Source organism: Apteryx rowi, unplaced genomic scaffold, assembly GCF_003343035.1.
Source record: "Apteryx rowi isolate R43461 unplaced genomic scaffold, aptRow1 scaffold_241, whole genome shotgun sequence".
Classification (NCBI taxonomy): Eukaryota; Metazoa; Chordata; class Aves; order Apterygiformes; family Apterygidae; genus Apteryx; species Apteryx rowi.
Genome location: NW_020448764.1, coordinates 1,296,192 through 1,318,537, shown reverse-complemented (window position 1 = coordinate 1,318,537; position 22,346 = coordinate 1,296,192). Strand labels below are relative to the sequence as shown.

General features: G+C 35.9%; 1 protein-coding gene across 10 annotated transcripts in view; it reads right to left on the bottom strand.

Annotated features, from left to right (window-relative positions):
* The window catches only part of MAP3K4 (mitogen-activated protein kinase kinase kinase 4), an 81,454-nt gene that overhangs the window by 17,522 nt on the left and 41,586 nt on the right, over nucleotides 1–22,346 (bottom strand). For 5 of the 10 annotated variants that reach the window (XR_003253600.1, XM_026066481.1, XM_026066478.1 and 2 more), the window contains 12 exons: nucleotides 20,606–20,763; nucleotides 19,267–19,383; nucleotides 18,756–18,855; nucleotides 18,566–18,649; nucleotides 15,210–15,476; nucleotides 13,129–13,278; nucleotides 12,085–12,246; nucleotides 10,913–11,046; nucleotides 8,987–9,065; nucleotides 6,230–6,308; nucleotides 3,847–3,943; nucleotides 2,801–2,935 (listed from right to left, as the gene is read on the bottom strand). Coding sequence is in view for 9 of the 10 variants with exons in the window: in XM_026066481.1 (XP_025922266.1) it covers nucleotides 2,801–2,935; nucleotides 3,847–3,943; nucleotides 6,230–6,308; nucleotides 8,987–9,065; nucleotides 10,913–11,046; nucleotides 12,085–12,246; nucleotides 13,129–13,278; nucleotides 15,210–15,476; nucleotides 18,566–18,649; nucleotides 18,756–18,855; nucleotides 19,267–19,383; nucleotides 20,606–20,763 (1,562 nt within the window). In the remaining variant the exon portion in view is untranslated. The remainder of the gene's footprint in view (nucleotides 1–2,800; nucleotides 2,936–3,846; nucleotides 3,944–6,229; nucleotides 6,309–8,986; nucleotides 9,066–10,912; nucleotides 11,047–12,084; nucleotides 12,247–13,128; nucleotides 13,279–15,209; nucleotides 15,477–18,565; nucleotides 18,650–18,755; nucleotides 18,856–19,266; nucleotides 19,384–20,605; nucleotides 20,764–22,346) is intronic. The other 5 variants (XM_026066476.1, XM_026066475.1, XM_026066477.1 and 2 more) reach the window with 5 other exon arrangements.

Here is a 22,346-nt window from a genome sequence, read left to right as displayed (position 1 = left end):
AGACTTGCTAAATTTCTGCTCCTGCCCTGGATAAATACAAAATGATCAATAACCACCTCAGCTAGCTCAGAAAGTCAACATTTAGATGTTATTAGTACAGACATAGTGTAGATTTATAAAAAAAATTCAGGAAGTGCAGTGTAAATAACTGAGTATTGCTGCTTTGGATTTTACTATCTAGTTATATTGAACAGTTATTTACTGATTTATTTATTTTAAGAACAACTTGAACAGATCTATGGTGGCATTTTTGCACCAAGCACTGCCTAGTGCCTAGTGCAACTGACTTCAAGTTCCTATATTCAACCTTTTATAGACAACTAATGTCTATATCATGTCATAAATGTCTAATAAGTGTTTGGAAAGTGTAAAAAGSTTTTGTTTCTGTGCAGCAGCTAAACGCCATGCTTCTTGCATACAAAAACAAAACAGAAAAAAACCCAACACTTTCTTGACCAGACAGATTCCATTTTTCATTCTGAGCACAAATAAATGAAACCTGTAATTAGGACTACAACTTGGTAAATTTTGCAACTTTTTTTTGAGTATATTAACTGCAAAAGTGTGCTATAAATGCATGATGCTGTCTCTGTTGTAATATTTCGTCTTCCCCTTTAAAAAAAAAAAAGTCCAAAACCCCACATCTCTGTTTTAATAAAGTTATTCTTAAAATACTTCCTTTGAATTGAATTGAATAGAATAATACTAAAAAAAATTAAATAGAATTGAATAGAATAATACTAAAAAACCTAGGTTGTGCATATAAAAATACACAGGAAACTACAACTCTCAGAAGAGGGAAAACAGCTCTATAAAAAAAAATACAAGTCTTCGAAAAACAGATTTAGGCAACTAGACTAAAACACTGCACTCCAACTTTCACATTACCACCCACGAAAATAATGTGCAATGGTTGCAACTAAGTAGAACTCCCCTTTTTCTCCAATAGCTATCTTTTAGAACTAGAAGAAACTGTCAAAATGTCAACCCTCTCACTTCAAACTTCTGTGAGAGACACATACAGAAACCATTAAAAGAATATATAACTGTATTCAGGTGTGCCAAATAATGAACATGACAGTTGCATTCAGTGATGTAAAATCACAACAAACTATACTAATACTAAAAACTCGCCTCCTATCTCCCTGTTGAAAAAATAACCTCCAGGAAAGATATCCCTTGTCATTTTAAGTGGTCTACATACTCTAGCAAAAGTCTGCTTTATATTGTGTATAAAAAAGAATAATAATCAAATAAACAAGTTCTGTGTTTGGCTTTTCTGAATCATAAATACTAATTATTCATTACCCTGTCATTGTATGAAGCTGCCAGAACCTCTCAGTGAAAATAAGTCTCTAGAATGTTATTAACTTGAAAAGGACTCTTCAAGTGCATAGCACTGTAGACTACTGCTATTTTGTCTTCTTCAAAAGAGGCTTAAAATGGAAAAAAAGAAATACATAATAAAGACATAGTTTGAATGAAAAAAAGGCAGGACACATTTTTAACAAACAAAGAGCCTGGACTGACAACTTGTATGTCTAGAGGCTATGGTAGGGGGCAAGCTGCATCTTACCATAAAGTGAACAGACTTGGGGGACACGAAAGTGGCAGGAAGGATCTTACTAAAAACAAATAAATAAATAAATAAATGCAATCTACTCCCCTCTTAACACCTAAACACATGCTTCTGCTGTGCATTTTGTATCAAATCTACAAAACATGATAGTTTGATGACTAACAACTGAATATTATTTATTAAAAAATAAATAATTCAGAATAATCAAGTCATATCCAAGTTCACTTTGGTCACTATCAGTCTGTTACCCCTTCACTGTTTGTTCTTTTTTTTCTTTACAGCAGTGTGATACAGTCATATCATATGTCTTCATTCATAAGAATCTCTTTTGTATAACAGAGCTTTTGGCACTTTGCAGTAGAAATAAGGATCCAAAAGCTATTATGACACTATGTGGCTTGCAGGATTTTCACAGTCAGGGGTGCAGAAGAAAGAGTAAATTTAGAAAACTTGGGAGACTTGAGATTTGTCAATGGTCTGACTGTGGTGTGGGAAGAGAGAATGACAAGAGTGTGAAATGTAACAGCAAAATCCTGACAGGCAAAAAACCAAGAAGGATACTAATATAAGTTTGCCAAAAATTCATTCATGACTTCTAAAAACAGGACTACCCTGATATAGCAATGGTTTCTTTGGTCCTGAGTTTATTTTGCACAAGCCTAAAAAGCCAAAGGTGTAACAAGAAATTAAAAAAACCCCAAAAAACTCCTCTTCAAATCTGTTTACCACTATACAACTTTAAAAATTTTTTTGTTTGAACAATAACAATTCCAAAACTGCTAGCTAGTTCAAAAAAAAGGAAAAAAAGGAAAAAAAAAAAAAAGGAGGGGGGGAAGGAACTTGGGCTAATTTGCATATTACAGTCATCTTAATGCAGAGTGTTAAGACTAATTATCTAGTAAAGTTATACCAAGGTACTGATCAGCACATGTTAATTTTATGGACATGTTTACTGAGTGAATTTATAATCTACTGACCAAAACTTCAGAACCACATGCTTAAGTTACAATATTGTCTGGACATTTTAAATAAGTGCAGTCTTATCACCTACTTCCACAACATAAGATTTTGCTTAAGTCAAACATGAATGGTGGAGCCAGTGGAATACATGATGGGACGGAAACACACAGTGCAAATGATCTACTGGAATGCAAGTACGTGGAAACAGTTACATGGGTGATGTAAGTAGAATAAGACCGCTGCATCATGGAGTGGAGCTACCTGGTCTCATTTGCACTGCTCACAGGTTTGGGTTGAGCTGAGTCGCTACCAATGGGAGCGGGGCGACTGACAGCAGCGCTGCAGTGGTTCCGTGCATCACAAGGGACACTCCGCGTGCTGTGGCAAGAAGAAAAACTTCAGGAAACAGTTAGAAAAAAAAGCGAATGGAGTTGAAAGTTTAGTTTAAAATAAGATTTTGAAACGTGCATAATGAGGCCTGATTTTAAAGGCTTTTCAAGTACATAAAAACTTTCCTGTGAAATAATTTTGGGGCTCAGAAGTTTCAGGAGCTATCCATGAGTACAATAATAATAATAATTTTTAAAATACCCCCCTCCCCCAAAACTTTAGAGTAGCACCACAGCTAAGCAACTTCCAAAAATGTCAGTGCATATTCTGACCCTGTGCTACTCTTCCTAAAAAACAAGGCCCTTTATTCTGCTTGTGTAAAAAGATGCACAGCAAAATTAATTTTGAAATTAAAAAAAAATTTTTTTTTTGCATTAATTCTCAGTCAACTCTTTTAAAGGGAAGCAAACCATCCACTGTTTTTAAGTTTCTTCACAGCAGATTGTTAATGATGCAGAAATGCCACCATATTCCAGAATGCTGCATTTTTAAGTCTTACATAAGCTAAACTACAAAAAGCACTGTCACAGGCAAGTGCACAGACATTCAAAGTGGGGAGGAAATAAAGGCTTGTTAATGAGCAGTTTTCACTGAATTAAAGATTGTTACATTGCAACAATGTTTTCAGGAAAAACAAAGGGAGTAATAATGGCTTCAAAGTTGGAAAGCATGCACCAATRAAAAATGCAAAAGGAAGTAAGCAAATAAATAAAAAAGGGTGGGGATGGAAAGAAACTGTATTATCCTTAAAAGCACATCTATAAAAATCACTAGATCGCTAACATGCCTTCCCTGCCCACCCCCCCCAGTGCTGATTTGCTTACAACAGGAAACAAACAGTGTCCTACTCACTCAGAGTCAGCTTTGCTGAAAGCAGTTAAAACTAGAGTTTAGAATTTGGGACTAATGCTAAATACCTGAAACCTTCAGGAGTGGGGATGATAAGATGAGGATTTGGTGGATCACTATGGCATCGAGGTACCTTTACAGGACGGGGACTGTTTCGATGAATAGCTAAAAAAAAAAAAAAAAAAAAAAAAAAAAAAAAAAAAAAAAAAAAAGTGGCACATTTATTGAAATGTCAGAAAAAGTCTGTTTAGGACCATTTCAAAATACAAGTTTGCAATTCAACAAAATTAAAATGAACTGCTATTTTCCAGAGTTAACTATGAATAGGCACATATTTTCTTATTCATTAAAAAAGTCCCTAATTATTCCCATTTTAAATAAACTTTGATTGTACAGATTGTTATATACTATTACATCACGTAACTCATTTCTGTAAAATAATTAAAATTGTCAAGAGAATGAAAAACTAGCAATAAGATGCATATTTACTTCACTAAAGCTGCATGCTCATTATTTCAACTTCACAGATAAAGGGTAATTTGTTATCTTATTGCGAAGTAAATATTAATGAACCAAATAAGAGTTAACAAGTGATCAGTGTATTATGTTCCTTTTGTATCAAAATTAGTTTCCTCAGACAACAATGGAAAGCAAAATGAGCTGGAAAAAAACTCATAAGACATTTTTACCCAYACTCATGACCCTCTGACAGGCCATGGGTGACTTGTCTGCCTCCAGGAAAAGGCACAAAGGGACAGGGTAATACCCAAATAAGTCATCATTGTCCTTATGCCAAGCTCACACAGTGCCCAGAGAAGTAGACAGCAGTGCCTTCCCCTTTCCCCAGTATCTCCTTAATTAGCCTGAAAAAGATAGTGGCAATCATGACACAAGATAGCTGGTTGCCCATAGAAGGAGGGGTCACAAGTTGTCTTTCTGGAAGTGGGGGGTTAATCACAGTAAGCTGGATTTACGTCGTGTTTGCAGTACCTGGAAAAGTAAGAGATGCCAGGGCCAGCTGTTGGTCCAACTGTGTTACAACTCCCAAGGGCACTAACATATAGCAGGGTCTAATCCACTCACCTGGACAAGAGCTGCCTCTCAAAGGAAAAGGATAAAAAACCCCAAACAGCTGGACTCCGAGCCTAGCCAAGTACCTACGTGCAACAGCTTGAATGCAACTGGATCCTCAGCTTTGGAAAAGGGGGTAAAGACCCAGTGGTTTAAAGTCTCTCAACATGGTATGCAAGTGGAACTAGGAATTTTTATTTTTCTCCTGATCATGAGATAGAAAGAGGTACCAGCAATACCTGCAGCCAGGGTGCAGTGTATACTTAGTTATGCTTATTTCATATGTATTAAAGTTTCAGCCTGCTGTTCAAGTCTGTGCCATCTGTCCATGTCATCCCCACCTGTGCCTCTGAGCCAAAAGCTATCGAGCAATTTAGCTTGTGTGATCAGCCGCATTCATAGTGACATTTGTAAGAGTTTCAATATTTTGGGATTATCGTATTAATGATTTATCTAAAATGGGCCTTCCTCTGAACAGCAGTATCAAAAGTGAATGTACAGCTTTTATATCACAGTACAGAATCGGTCTGAAATTTACTTTAGACAATGTTCTTTTTAATAGGATTGGCCTGTATTTCATTGGGAAAGGTTTCTCAGCTATAAGAGTCTCACCAAAATTATATCAAAACTGAAAAAAAATGAAAATTTTCCTGAGATACTGAAAAGATTCCTCTTGGCCAAGTCCAATTACCTTCCCTTCATCTCTTTTGCCATCAACCCTACCCTGGAAGTGGACATCAAGAGAAAAAGAGGAAGAAGATACAGTATTTTGAATTTTAGAGCAGTCAGTGGACTTGGTAGGAGGAAGAGAAAAGAGTGTTGAGAAAGAGGAAGCACAGCTGAGGAAACATCCTTTTCTCAAGATAAACAATTAAATACATTGATTTCACCTTAGTGCCAAAGATATTTTACATTAAGACAAATTTTATGGTATTAGAAAACTATTTCTCACAGCTCTATCTTGAAGCCATCAGGTCTAATTCCTCTGTACCTTAATACTTATGTAAAATTTGTCAGAACTGTGAATATCTGGAGCGCCACAATGAAATGCTGGGAAAAGCTGTGACTGTCTTCTTAAAGTTATAACCGCTTCTTTACCCCATCTTTAAAAACACAATCCTTTTTCAGAAGATCTGTGAGACTTCACTGGGATTCAAGAACAAGAATCAGACAAAAGCACATCTAAAGCTTTCAAATTTCTTGTGTAAAACCACCACATATTTACACTTTCTCAGGCAATAATGGCTTCATATCAACAATCATGAAAAGTTTGAAAAATATTTTTATTGCTATTTTTAGCATTTTAAATGACTTTACAATCAAAATTCTGTAACAACAGCAGCAAAGCTCCAGAAGAAATGTCAGTAACTTCTGCCTTACCAAGGTACAAACCTGTAACAGGACTATGAGGTTTTCCAATAACATGGCCAATGCATTCATTCATCAGAGCTTGTAAACTCTAGAAAAGACAAACAAAGCCATGATGTTTTATGTTACAAAACAGTTCATCATGATATGATAAAGGGCACAATAATAAAATGACACTGCTTAAAAACTTGATCATTCAAATACCTCCCCCTGCAATCTATATTAAACTTTTGGATCTACGTCAGGTTTTGCTTTTGTTGATTTTTTTAAACTACGAAGTCCTAGCTAATAAAAGCCTTGCCAAAATAAGTATCCAAGAGAACCGAACAATAATATATTATAAAAAACATTTCATACTATAAAGTTAGTGGAAGTAAAAAAAAAAAAATCCATTCTCAATAAAATTAAAAATCATGCTTGCTGAAAACAAACAATCAAAAAGCTGTAGCCACCCCCTCTGCCTGCCTGCTCTTCCCCCCAAAGAAAAAATACCCAAAGAAAGTGGGTGAGAGTACAATGGCCTGGATCACATGATAAAAATCCATAAAATAACAATACGGAGCACTGTATCTTAAAAGAAATCCACTTTTCTTACTTATCCATGAAGCTACCAAAACTTCCAGGAAAGGATGTTTAATAGCTAAGTCACTGAACTAGGACTCAAGCAATCCGAGTTTGATTACTAGGTGTACTTTTTACTGTGAAAGTAACCATGGACAAGTTATTAAATCTTGCTCTCATTCAATTCACTCATCAGAACATGAGGGATAAAATGTATCCTCACAATAATGAATTAAAATTTTTTGTTCTTAGGTACAGTTGCTATGAAGGCCACTTCTATATACCAATCATTCAGCCCAGCCAAAACTTCCAGAAATTCAAAAACTTAACGAAGAGCTGGAACATGAAGCTAGACTAACTGAAAAACAATGTTATATTAAAAAAAGTGGTTTAGTCTGTGATTGAAACAGCTCATCAAAAAAAAAATGCATTGGATGCTTTAGCACTTCAAATCTAGGCTGATGTCCTTCCACAACATCAGGTATTGTTTAAATAGAAGATTCAGATTGTCACTGGCTTTTCTAGGGCAAATGCTACGACCTGCGTTATACAGGAGTCAGATTAAATTATCGCAGTGGCTTCAAATAATGCTCTCCAAAACTGCAACCCAGTTAAAGAAAGCAAAAGTTCAGAAATGCAGTTAAGGTTTTGGTTCCTCCACTTTCTCTCCCACTTGTACAAAGTCTTACTTTATTCAAGCTTAAATAACACTGGCTCTGAATTCTCCTCTTGGTACATGTGAAACCTCTGTCATAAAAATGCACCATCTGAAGAAGTGTCATGGTATCTCTGATAACTACTAGTCAAAAGAATCTCTAGCTAACGCATGATCGCTTGTTAATGCTCTGTCAAGGTCCTAACAAGGTATCAATCCCATTTGATGGAGAAAGTTACCAGTCTATAATCTCAAAGGCCACATAAGTTTTTTGAGCTTCTCTTTCCTCCTTAGAAGCTTCCCCCTAAACACTCAAGAGACCTCTTAAAAGACCTTATCACTAAAATACACCTGTATTACTCTTTSAAATACTAGCTGCTTCAGGAATTGTGCCAAAGCAAATAAATAAATAAATAAATAAACGCTGAGGGGCTACTTCCTAAAGCTAAAACATTTAGACAGACAACCCTTTCACAGCAACACACACATGGGACAAAAAGATAATTTACTTGAGTGCTCTTGCTAGAAATACATGTACTGAAAAGACTAAACTATATAGTTTTGGTATTAATCAAGATTAATGTGTTATTTCATAGTGCATCTTGAACTGTGCTCTCAGTTCAAAAGTGATTCAGTAGCAATGCATTGTCATTAAATATCAATGCTGCTGTGCTTCATTAGATAGCAAAATTAAAAATTTTGCAGAAATTATCACTGAAGCAAGTTTCTGTTCACAGTTCATTTAAAATCATATCATGTTTCCTTAAATATCTATGGTCACATGAGTACCAACAGGAAACTAAGCAAAGAAAACATCAAAACTGCAAAGTCCAACAACGCATTTTAATGCTRCCTTTAGATAAAAAACCATTTTGGATCTCCGAAATAAAAATCAAGTGGTGCTGAGACACTTGTATTCTCCAATTTTGTGGTAACTGTACTTTGACTTCTCTACACCACTGTACTGAATCAAGATCAGAGAAACAAATTCTCAAGAGTTTATTTCCATTGGAAAAGAGGGAAAGCAGAGCACAGAACAAAACTCAGTTACAGTCTACTAATTTTTTTCATAATAAAAACAAAAGAGGTGCTTTAAAGCCTGTTTCATGTTGGCATGATTATAAGAAATACTTCTAAACAATTGTGATTTTGTACTCACACCATAAATGAACTTCGGGTGCTAAAATAAGCCTCAGAAGTTTATTATGACTGCTCTAAATTGTTACTCTGCAGAAAAACTGCTTTCAGAATTCCCAAGAGACAGAGACATCAAACGTATCAAGACAGTACCAGCAACATACAAACCGTAGCAAGACAGTACCAACAAACTGTCAACAATTTGAAAATTTTAATACCAATGGTCACAAGCATACACTATGCAGAATCTTACAAACTAAGATTTATCAACATCATCAGTTATAGAAAAGAGCAATTGTGTCAGAATAGCRTCTGTAATCACACACAGCTTTACAGAAAACACCCCTCATAACAGACACTGATAGCTTCGCATGTATTTAGAAATAAACAGTAGTTCAGAATAACTTATTCCGTACCAAGAAGTCATCTTCTGGGAGAGCTGAAATAAATGCTGGCTCAATGGCTTGAAGAAAATCAAAACCTTGAGTTGCCCACCTATCTCAAAGAAGAATAAAACACAGAAAAAGAATTGTTCTTTGGCTAAAACCATCATCAGATTTTCAATAACATCCAACAACAGTAAATAGTAGCTATTTATTTTTCTCTGGAAAATATGAAAAAAATCTTTATAAGAAAATGGATTAATATATAAAAGGTAGTGAATTTAACCTGTGTTGATCTTTCCCCATTTATATTCAGATAAAGCCTGATTTTAGCCAGGACACTGCCAAATAAACTGAACAGACCATGCTATATATCTCAATCCACTGAAGTCTGATGTAGGTGCTACCTTCAGGAATATCACTTCACTCAATACGACTCAGAGCAACAAGTCAAACCAGCATCCCCTGTCCAAAATTTTTGACCTTTTTGAAATAAGGTCAAAAGATAAATTACTATTTCATGAGAATCTGATCACCACAACAACCAGGCATCAGTGGTTTTAGGGCCTAGACTGGTACAGTAAAACAACTGAGGGACTTGCTCTCTCCCTACTGTGTTTTCTGTGTGTGTGTTTTCTTTTCTTTTTTTTTTTTTTAAGACCTACTAAAATTAGCAGCAGCAATCTAGAAAATGTAAGTAGATTAGCATTCAAGGCTAGCTGGTCTATCAGCACATACTTCAACCTACCCACTCTTTCCTCCTCTTCTTCCTCCAAGCAAAACAAACTATCCCCAGGACAGATTGACCAGCCCTACTTTAAGGAAACAAAGTTATCACTGACATGTGATCTGCTGGCAAGGATCAGTAAGAAACCTACGTCAATGCAAGAGACTGGTATAAAAGTTCTGACACATCAGCTGCAAAATACTGCAAAACCACCTATATAAAGTGATGTTATCATTCTGCTTGGGTCAGTTTCCTAGTTCCTCTGTTGGTCTAGTGAACCCCAAAAGGACTCAAATCTTCTTTTTTTCCACTAGGGTCCAGCAGTAGAGTTTCATAGCGCTGACTCTATGAGAACAATCTGAGAGACCCCTGGGCACAATAGTACTGTCAACAGACTGAACAAACTTGCATTCAGGTGCTTAGACTGTAGCTCTAGCTACAAATTTAGCAACAGTTTCATCCCAGTCAAAGCAGAAAATCTTGCTGTTCAACCCCTCCATCTCCTGTTATGGATGGGGGAAAAAAAAAGTGCTCTGAGTTAAACCTCGGAAAAGGAGCCATTTGCAAGTAAAAGAAAGTACTTTAGACTACAACAAAAACCATCCTCAAAGACATCTTTAGCTCAAAACAAAGTAGTCCTGATGCCATACTGTATTCTGTGAAAAGGCTGAAATCTATTATTTATACATAATCATAAAACTGACGAATTTTCACCAGAGCAGAAACACTTCTTCCTCATCTGTGGATCATACTTTAGACACTTTCAGGAAGCACCAATAGAAAGGATGCGGACAGGAGGATGAAGCAGCTATACCTACATGTCTGCAACTGACATAGAACTATGTCAAGGTCTGTGTAAACTTTCTCTGTAAAATACCCAAAGAATGACTGTGGCATATTCAGCAATTTTTATTGGCACCTGATCAAATAATATTTTTGCTCCAAGCTACAGCCTTTGAATTGTTTGGGTCCAGTGATCTTCACTTTTTCCTCTCATTTTCTGTCAGCTAATATTTGAGGCAAGATGCCAGACAAAATCTTTTGCTAAGCAGTTGGGGTGTTCATTTGGCTTTATGTATTTACTATTCAAATCACCTCCAAAACTCAAGAGCCAGAAGCCTCAATAGTGCAAATGAACTAGTTCAAAACAAGCATTATTTTCAGCATGAAACGTCCTGCATGGTAGATAAAAGTAACACAAACTACCATGACATTAACAAGTTAGCTGTTACCTGGGTCGAGTGCCTCGGCCACTCTCACACTTTGTTAGCACATAATTCATCCATTTTCTAGCAAAGCTGATATACTTATCTCCAATTTTCTGCCTGAATTCTCCAGACATTAGGCGAACAACTTCTTTATGGTACTGTAAGAAATTAAAAATTACCCTTTAGGTATTAATAATAAAAACAAAAATACCATTTGCAATGTCCACTGGAGTATTTGCAAGCTAATAAAAGACTACAGTATGGTACAGTCACATCCTATTCTTAGACAAAATGATTTTATGCAAGCAGTCACATAATTATAAAAAAAAATTTAAAAAGGACATGATATAAGCCATATTGCATACTTGTGTGCATATGGGCACGTGCCGATGTTTAACAGTGTACACAGCATTTAAGAAACATCCTACATAAATGCTTAGCAACGTAACAACAGATTGGACCTCAAAGTAGTATTTATTTTTAGTTATATTGCACTTGGTTTTTTTTTGGGGGGGGTGGTGGTGGGGAATGAGGTATGCATGTACATTGAAAAAAGTCAACAGAAATATCAGCTGTAGAATACTATCCTTAAAGTACGGTAGTGTAGTATACAATCTCAAAAAAAAAAAAACACCCACAACCACACTCCACACACACTCTACAAAAAGGTCACAGGATTCAAATAATGAAATATTAAAAGAACATGTCTGAACATGACAATTCCTGGTCATCACTCTGGGGAGACATTCAAAAGCTATATTCACGGCATATAAGAACTGTGTTAAACTTTGAAAGAAAGGTTCAAATAATACAAGTATTATGCTACTCTAGGCTGAAAAAACAGTGAGAAGACAAGTTACATGGATGACACTCAATATCAAAGAATATTTCTGATTTCACCTGAAATGCTGCCCAGTAGCAGAGCCTACAAGATTACACTTAAATTCAGACTCTAATCAGCAATGTCAATCACTCTCAAAATCTTTAAGAACTTCCTAAATTCAATAGATCTTTTCCAATAATTTTCAATACAAGACTCCTGTGGCAACAAGCATTTTTCTAATGCTCTTATAAAACTCTTCATATTTCCTCAGAGTTATAGCTTACTTACCCCAATACAAAGATGGGAACTTTATCAGCTCCTACCAAAACTGTGCAGAAATAAATCATTTTTTGTTAACTTATCATTTCCTTACCTCAAATCCAAAATTATAACCCTGAATCATGGCTTCCCGGTAGTATTGTTGCAAAGTGGCAGATTCAGATTCATCAACTTCAGCATCAAACTCAGATGTGAACATGCGATCAACTCTATCAATGGCACTGCTTATCTTATTGCATAGCTGTAATGCATCACTCTGAGCAACAACAAAAAAGGGGAGGGGGCATCAAATTATTACTATTTATATTCTACAGTTGAGTAGATTAAAGCAACCATGAATATGACAATTACATTATTTTAAATGGAAATATACTTTAATGTCATCGCAATTCATTCAGTCTTGGAAAAACACTTTCCCAGAACTTGCACCAAATTCTAAGCAAGTCTTATAACTAACTGAAGTATTATTATTCAGCTTGATTGTCTGCTTTTAAAGTTTACCTACTCATTCAAAGAAAACCAAAAAAGAAAGAGAAAGACAAGAAAAGAGAAAATGATTTACTATCTGTAACTTGACCAGGCCTTTGATATTTTCACCCTGGTATGGGGGAACAGCTTCTACTGAATTTGGGGAGAAATGTAGGGTCATGAAATTGCAACTTCAGAATAATAAATCTTTGCTTCTGTGGGTCAAAAGGGACAGAGAAAGGGACACCTACCCATTTTCATGTCACAAAGAAGTCATCCTCTCCAAATTTGGAGGGGGGCGGAATTTGCCTTTTCTTTCAGACCATAGATTTTGACAGAATTTAATTTTATGAAATCAAGCATTTTCTTTCAATTCCATAATCCTTTCATACAAAGATGCATTTCTTCTGTTTTATGAACATTTCTACTGCACTATGGGCWTGTTTCCCACTTAGCCTGGGCAAACATGATTATAACCAATATTGCTCAAAACGCATTCACAAATCACTTGCAAAAAGAAGAGAATGAAAATTGTACTGAAAATACAGTCCACAGAGGTTGCATAAATTGCAATTGCAGAATACTTCATTAGCATTGCAATCATGTTTTTACTTATCAGTGAGCAAAGCAAGAAACAATTTTGACTGAAATCACCTGGAAGACTGCTTACCTTTAGCTGTTGCAGAGCTTTGGCAATGACTGGTTGGCTGGATGTCTGTTCGTGGTGCAAAGATATGAGCCCTTCAATAGACTGTTGGAAAGCTTTTCTCTGACTCACAAGATGGGCAGATTGAATGACTACAAGGAGGAGGTTATCAACCTAGGAATAGAATTTACAACTAGTTCTTATAAACAAAACTCTCCCTAGAAACACTAGTCCCCTCACAGCAAATCCCAATTGGTTATTTTTTGAATTCTAAAATCTTGATGGCCTCTCTCTCTTTACTGTTCATGAAAACACTTAATCACATAGAAAAGCTTTATGCTGGCATCTGAGCTTGATAAATGTTCATCTTATGGGCAGAAGTCTGTTAGAGCAAATGCCATGTAGCAGGTTTTCAAGGGAAATATAGTACTATCCACTTCCTGAAAGATGATCATCTTTTTGAAGCTTGGTAAATACTGTATTAAAAATCATCTTCAAAATAGTTACACATACAAAGGTAATATCTAAGAGCAATACTTATACTGTCTCAAAGTAGATGCAGGTAACAATTGTCATAAATAAGCAGGTTTTACCCAAGCAATGTAATACATTTGAGGGCAAAAAGCTGTTGTTGAACAGGGAAAACCACAGATTTTACTACACAGTGTTTGCTCAAATTTTGAAAAACTTTAAAATGTAAGAATGTTTTGAAAACCAGAACTCTCATATTGCAGAACTCTATAAAAATACACAGAGTAACAGATGGTGTTGCCTTTGCTGTGGCACTATGATTCACATACTAAGCTCCCTCATTTTTKAACTACAAAAAATGTAGCTGTAACAAGTTACTGCAAAACAAGACCACTTCATCCAGATATCCAATACCTGCCTCATAAAAAAAGAAAAAGTGTGAAAATATTGTTAATTTTGATGGGATACTTCTATTTTAAGAATATTTTGAAAATAACACCTTAAATTTTTTAGTTTGCAATTAAAACACATTTTTAATTAAAAATTCTTTTTTTGGGTAAAGAACAAGATGCACACATAATCTTTCTGAAGAACTGTTTACTTCCTTAATTTTCAATACGTGATTTAAAAAAGACATTTAAACAATGTTACACATACACGCACAGCATGCTCCCTGTACATTAATATATATGCCAGATGGAATACCATTTTCAAACCAAATTGCATCTCTTGCTGTTTTCGTTTTCTGAAGGAAATGACACCTTTTTTCAAAGTCCAATGAAATTCTAAAAGTCTCATCAAAGGCTAGTTATCTGCTGTTCAGCTTGGACCACAGGCAAACTGGAAGTAACATGCTTGCACCTCGCACACACGGTGACACGCACAGAAGCGATTTTTAAGACTGCCTGAAATTGTTAGAGCCCTTGTGGAACATTAGAGGCCAGGCACAGCGACTCAGAAAGTAACTCTGTTCACGGATATTAGAGCCCATTTCTGGCAGAGGCCCAAGAAACTACGCGACATACCAAAAAGAAGATTCACTTAGCCTAACATAAGATAAGAGAGCAGGAGGGGCAGGGAGTTGCAGCTGGCTCAGTTACCGCCATGTAGCGCAACTACTGGCGGGGAACCCCAGTTGGCTTGGGATAAGGAAAGTGTGACTGGAAAGATTTCTTCCTGCAGAACTGTTGAACATCCAGTAGCTTCCACTGAAACTGAACTTCAAATGCCACAGTTCATCCAAAATGACTGGTGACTGGTTTCATCCTCAGCGTGTGTAAAGCACGTAACAGTCACATGTTCTTGGACACCAGCGGCTTCTTACTAAAACATAAAGCTTTTAAGTCTTGCCCATGCTTCTGATGCTGAGCACCAAGTAAACATTTTTGATATCTCTTTATTACAGAAATCCTTCCCTGAAAAATGCACACTACAAGAATAATCCTTTAAGAAATGCTAAAATCCCATGAATTTACTACTTGTACTAACACAACTAAGAATAACTGCTATGCTCAAATTCAACTTTTTATTATCTGTAAAAAGAAAGATACCTCAGTTAAATTACTGTGGTTAATCTGAAAGGACGAGCATTCATAGAAAGTGTGGAGATCCCATAAAGAAGGGAAAAAACGCACCTGCATGCTTCGCAGTGTATCAGCAGTTTCCACCTGTGGCACTACTTTGACTGGCTGACCCTCCCACACGCTCCAACTGTTGTCTAATTCGTGGTCTTTGTCACTGTGTTTGGTCATTAGTAAATAGGCCTCATATGCAACCTCATCCGAATCCTTCGAGCAATCCTTTCCTGCAGCTGCATTTAGGAGCTGTAAAATCACAGATTTTTCCCCTGCAATACTATTTGGGACAAATACTTGTAAGTTTTCAAGTCCAGGGATTTGCACCTGTAGAAGAAATTAAAAAAATAAAAATAAAAATAAAAACAGTGAATTTCAGTTTCTTCTAAGATACACAAAATGGATATATGTCATCTTCTTCAAACAACAGGAAGAGTTCCCATCTTAAGTAGCTGTAGCAATACACATACTAAATCAGTATATACAGCCATTTTTTGCACTAAAAATCAAAACCCATTATAATAAATTATTTCTTGGAATGCAAAACATGTGCTGGACCAGCAATATCCAATGACATCTTTCTGTGCACCCTTAGCTTATCCTTTTACATATTCTTTCAAAGGAATGTTGTTACAAAAAAGCCCAAATATTTATTTATTTATATATATACACACACACACACATATATATATACACACACACAAACACACACACACACACTATATATATATATATATATATATATAAAATATTAAGAAAAAGTAAACTAGTTAAGACTGTTAAGACTTTAAACTAAGAAACACCAATTTTTAAGAGTGGAAGATTAAAATATACATACTTGGTCATGAAAAATTCACATGGGATCTCTAAATATCCACACAACATTAAGCAAAGACATGGCTATAAAAAAATTAGTTATTCCTGACTATTAATGTAAGAGAGGTTAATTGTAAAGTCCAAGAAGAGCTTTTTCTTTTAGTAATACACTATTAAAAAAATGTCTTATGCTACATCTGCCATAGTGGAAACAATACTTTAACCAAGTTAGGAATCAGAATCAGACTGAAAACAGTAAAATAGATGATACATACGATTTATAAAGAGGTAACCAACTAACAGTGAAACTTAATTCTCTCTTTTCTTTCTAAATCAATACAATTCTGACTGTAACAGTTCTTGAAATGGGGGGACTGCTCCCCCACCTCACTCACTATTTCAGTGATAATGCCATTACAAAATGTAACACTAGCTACTGCTTATATCTGTTTCTGAAGTTAAACCTCTGGTCAGTAACGCACAAGAAGTCTAGTACTTCCTATTCCTAGCTTCAGAATYGACTTTGTCCACTGTCTTTCCTCTATTTTCATCTTGATTCTGTCAGAATATGGGATATTCATAGTCAAAACTTCTGTGTCTTACTCTTTTTTTAAACCCTTTTGGCCCATCATCATAGCCAGCATTGTTCTGGCTGAAGACAACTCTGTTCAAACCATTGTGCCTCATCTATACTAGTCTCACTGCAAAACTGTTACTACAGACAGCTTCTATAAACACAGCTGCTCTGGCTGGAGAATGACAAGACATTAACAGAAATAATGGCACATCTTTGGACATTTCTAATAAAGTTATGTCCTAAGTGTACACTCAGCCACAACTGCAGTTGCATAGGCAGTTTTCAAAACCTGTATTTTCTTGTTTCATGGTTGAAAACAGAGGAAGACTCAATACATTAACATGATTCAACTGTTTAGAAGTGCAACACAACGTTTCCCAGGTTTTTCTGCTTGTGCAGCCTCCCCTCCCTGGCCCCCTGCCCCTTGAAATCTACAGCTCCTGCTGCAACTGGCCAGGGTGCAATTCACTGTCAGCATATGGCTTCAGTGTCTCAAAGCCAGCTTGTGTCCTTACTTGCCTCCAGAATGACCGGCCTCCCATTCTGAGAGATAATTCTCTAATGCCAGCTTGTTACGCAGAGCTAGATAACATTAAGCTAAGACAAAACACCTCATTCAACAGTTTTACCATTACCAGCTGTATCTCATCATTAAACCCATTGTAATCTATAGGTCAAAGTAAAACCTATTGGGTTATTATTGAAATCTAAAATTAAAATTTTCTACAACTAATTAGCACCTGATTGAGAATTCTGTCAAAAATCTAAATTGCCTATGTGATGTTAGAGGGCCAACACATGAACTATTAACTGCCAAAATACATGTTGTTCTGAGAGGTAGAAAACAGGGGAGAGGTAATGCATAACAAGGGGATAAAGTTTTAGATGTGACAATAGATTACATATCACCCATGCGCACACACATTTTTCAAACTAAAGATTCATTTTGTTCTTCAAAATAAGTGCATGAGAACAATCATACTATCTTTTACTAAAAGGTCTACAAAGTCCAATACTGTGTCTCAGAGTGGCAAAGAGTGGATGCCTAGGGAAAAACATATATAAAAACATTAACATAAACTGAAAATTTCCTTGGCTACTCTCCCTCTCAAACAATTCACAGACTAGGGCCCTTCTGAGCCAGATGTTTTATGTAGGTACTTAACAACCCTTATGGTTTTCTCTTCTACAAACTTGCACAGTCTTCTCTTGAACCACTGTCAACTTCTAACAACTGTTTATATAAATCTAACAGGAATTTGCTCATACAGAAGTTAGTACTTATTCCCCAATTGGGAATTATGTATTTCAAATGTATGTAAGGACAAAAAGAGCAACAGATGCAAATAAATTTAACCTGTTGAAGAAACTGGCATATTTCAATTCAAACTGCAATAAAGACTTGTCAACCTGGGAATATTTAAGGAATAAAGCACAAAATCATAAATGTAAGAATTTGTAAGTATTGGGCACCAGTGCTTTTTTGTTGCTGAATTTAATCTACTTTTGCTGTGTGAAACTGCTATTCAGCAACAGTATTCTGGAATGAAACACATGTCCCTGCTCAGACAAAGCATAACACCTTACCCTGAGTTTCCTTAGCACTCTCATGGAAGCAAGCTAGAGCAGAGCTCTACTATAATATTATTGCTTTAGAAAAGCACAATAAAAGCAGGTCTACAGTCTGAGATTACCTACTTAAAATTCTCCATTTACTGAAGTATTCATGCACTTCAAACTTTAACACATTTATTTTCATAATATTCCCTACTAAGTGCTGTTCTTCACACCTCACAAATGAGAAAGTGCTACTGAAACAAAGTGGCTTTTCCTAAATGACAAAAACCTGTGGAAACGCAAGAAATTGGACCTTGATTTCCCAAGACACAGGCTAGCATTTGCACTCACACAAATACAGGTAAAGAAAAAATCTAACTGCCACAGTGCATTAAATACAAGACATTTTAAATGTTGAGATACACATGCCACATTAAAAAAATTTATGCCTCTAAACTGAATTTACCTTCACATACTCTTTTGTTTTCAGAGCATTCAGAAAATCTCGCACAGGGGCTGACAATGCAAACTCTGCTGCTATTTCAAGATCCTAAGAGTAATTAAAAAAAATACTTTAAATTTATTTAAAGGACATTAAAAAAAAATGAACATCAGTAAATTAGATTAAATTAGATCAGATTCTACTGTTAACTCACCTTCCTCAGCATTTTAGCAAAACCAAGAGCTTTGGATGCCCTTTCTCTAGCTTCATGAAAGAGTTCTTTTAGTGCTCGGCTGGTTTCTATAACAGACCTCCTAAAACATTGACAAGAATGAAGTGACAATGTTTCAATAAATCATATTACATCTATATAGGTATTAGCAGATTTAAAAATATATACATATATCAACAGAAAGTGCACAGAAAAATGTCTGCAAGCAACTAACAAGTAAATTTAACTTATATAGGCACATTTTTGATATGGATATAAAAATTAAATTTAAAGAGCACTGCATACACAATTTCTCCTACCCTCAACTAGGAAGGTTAGTAGGCTTTAAATGCACAAAATAATGCTTAGTGATTACTACATACAGAAATATCATCAAGACAACCTATAGAGTCTTGCCTTTATGTAAGCTTTCATTCTAAGACTTAAAATGCAGTATGTTCCTGTCAGGGGTAAAGAAACAYGAGTAAAAGTGCAAATCTGAAGGGCTTAATACCTGATTTCATCTGATGCAGTACTATCATCAGCACTGGCCCAAAACTCATCACAACTGTCCTGTAGTCCAGAGTCTAAAAATATTCCTGTAGATTTCAGCAGCATTCCTGCAATATCACTGAAACAACAGAAATGGTAGAACTTCAGTCTTATTCAGGTAGCACGGCACCTTACACTTCTACTCTGTCCCAAGCAAGAGAGCCGTGTTGGTAAGTCTGTCTGCAGAAGAATCCCCAAGCAGGATCTTGGGGGTCCTCTGTCTCTCTACATGTGCAAGGCTAGCAGGAACAGAGACCTTTCATAAAAGTAGTCATTCCTGTTATAGCTGGAGTAAGAGCACCTGCACCTGTTGGATCCCGTAGCTACAATCGTTGCAGAAGTATGTAGCATAATTTCTATCTCACTAGGAATCGTACCAAGAGTAGAATTATCTATCAAATGTGGCAAGCAGGGGAGCAAAGCCAGGCATTAAGCAGGGAGGTACTTACTCTGACATCAGAATTGACATCTCTAAGGCCTCAGCCACACTAGAACTAGAAAACTGGAGAACTTCCTTCCATTTGAAGGAAATAAAAACATTTTATTGTTCCAGTTCATTTACTGAAGTTTCTGAACAGAAACAGTAACCACAGGATTTTCTGGGGAAGACTAGCAAGCCTTATTTTTTCCTCCAATTAGAAAGTATCTGACTAAAATTACAATACCCCGTTCACACAATATATACAGAAGTAAATAGTCCAGAAAACTTTTATGAGAACTTGGAAAACAGATTTTCCCATTAAACTAAATGAATATTCTGATCATGTAATGAAAAACAATAATATGGCAATTTACTGAGGTGACCRGTTTTTGACCAATTTGCTTGATGAATTATAGCCAATGTTGGCAATAGATCAATTTCATGACAAATATTTTTGACAATTATTTTCTGGTTGTTTCTTACACTGAACGTCAGAAATTTTAGATAACCATGATAATTTTAAATTTTGTCATAAAACACAGTTTAACTTACTATTATATCCTAAATATATAAAACACACGCTTCTGATGAAATGGGTTGCAATGGTGCAAGTTTTAAATTTAGGTAACACTCTGGGTATATTTAAGCTGAATTGATTGCAGACATATCATCAAATTTTTAACTAAAAACATTCTAGACACAATACAATTCCACAGAAAGACTAGCAATTTCTTATCAGGGCCTCGGAAAGCCCAATCTGGAAATCCTGAACAAAAGTACTTGAAAGAACAGAATTTTTGAAATAATTGGTGTGAATCTGACTTGAACAAATATCTGGTATAAATCAACACCATCAGCAGAGTAATTTTATAAATCTTACCAGAATAGTTTTCCAGCTTGAGCTTCACCTCCTCTGATATAAGGAGTTATTTCTTTGGTGAAATTCCATTCTTCTTCTAAGAGATTTTTCAAACTATGAGATGCTTGAGGTAACTGCTGTAGCATTTGGATCCAGCTTCTCATATAATCAAAGTAAACCTGCACAAGGAGCAAGCCACTTTGAAAAGAAATTATTACACAACCTGTAGCTAAATCGACAAAGTTCTCTTAATATTATAACAATGGTAGAAAATATTTAAAGAACATTTTTGGTTTGCTGAACCAAACCAGACTGAAAATGATCTACATGATTCCATACAAAAGGTGCAATAGATGGTTCTGGAAACAGAAAGTGCTACTAAAGTATTACATACTATATACTCTCCACAAGAGTTTTCTAAAAATACTGACACTATTACCACTTCATTTGCTGTGCTGCTATCATCACTGTCCTGGTGGTGAACTCTCTAACAATACCAACAGTTTTCACAGTTTTTTAAAGTTGAATAAAAAAAAAAAAAGTTTAAAAATCTTCTATTAACCAGATTACTCCAGGAAGCTTCATCTGAACATATTCTCCTGGAAATTCATAAGCACAGTGAACTGCCTTCTCAGATTCAGCACATCTTGTGTTCCTTTATTGCAAGTCTTTTCTCTCTCTCCTTTATTTGTTTATTTATTTTTAAACTAACACAAAATTTGAGTTAAGTACAATTCTTCTTCAAGAATTTGCCCTCAGGGGTCATACAGAATGCAAATAATTAGCAGCGATTTTGCCATGTTTTACTTAGATAATCCATAATGTCCACAAATGCCATCCTTGTTAGAAGTGGATAAAGTGCTGCCCATTGGTTTCAGGTATTTTCAGACCATAGTGTAATAATGCCAAGACATGGAAAACCTTAAAACTCTACTCTAGGTTAGGTAAGGGCTGTGTTCTGATAGTCCCAGGTTGTATACTCATTCCTGATTTTATTTAATTCTGCTTTCATTCCCAGCCCAATTTCTTTCCCAGGAATCTTCCTGGTTTCCTTGCCTACCTATTACAAAGAGCCCAAAGGAAAAGACAAAGAGCAAGTCTGACACCTCTCCCTCCCCCACCTCAGAACATATCTTAATTTTCTAATTTCCTACAACTTTTCCCATCCCTGTTTTCAGTCCATATCGTCTCTTCAGCCCTCTTGCCCAGTCATCCCAACCTTCTATGACAACCCTGACCTTTTATCCAATCTTTCTTCCCTGCGGCTAGTGCTACCGTAACCTGGGACTCTGAGTAGGCACCAACTGCGGTTCTTCATAGCTTGATAAATTTATTCCTATTTAAAGAGTCCTGTCATCACCCCTTGCACAACCTGCAAAAAGTAGAACCCTTATACAATCACATCTGCTGCCAGAGTTCAAGCTCTTGCCTCAAAGCACAAAACCATTAGAACTATCTAATGAAACAGGTACAAGTACTCCAAAATGGGCAAGACAAACCATTTTTCTTTTGTCTAACCAGGTCATTTCTGCTGGAAGTTTCTAGAAATTTCATATGGAAGCAGACATATAGCATAAGGCATTTTATGTGAAACAGTACATTTTTACCATTATAGGCAAAAAAAAAAAAACAAACCAAACCAAAGCAAAACAAAATCTTGTACCAGGAAAACCCAGGCATCCTCAACCATAGATAGTACCAGCAGCTTTGCTTATGGAACACTACCAATCAGGTATTGAGCCTTGAGTAATTTTTCTGAATA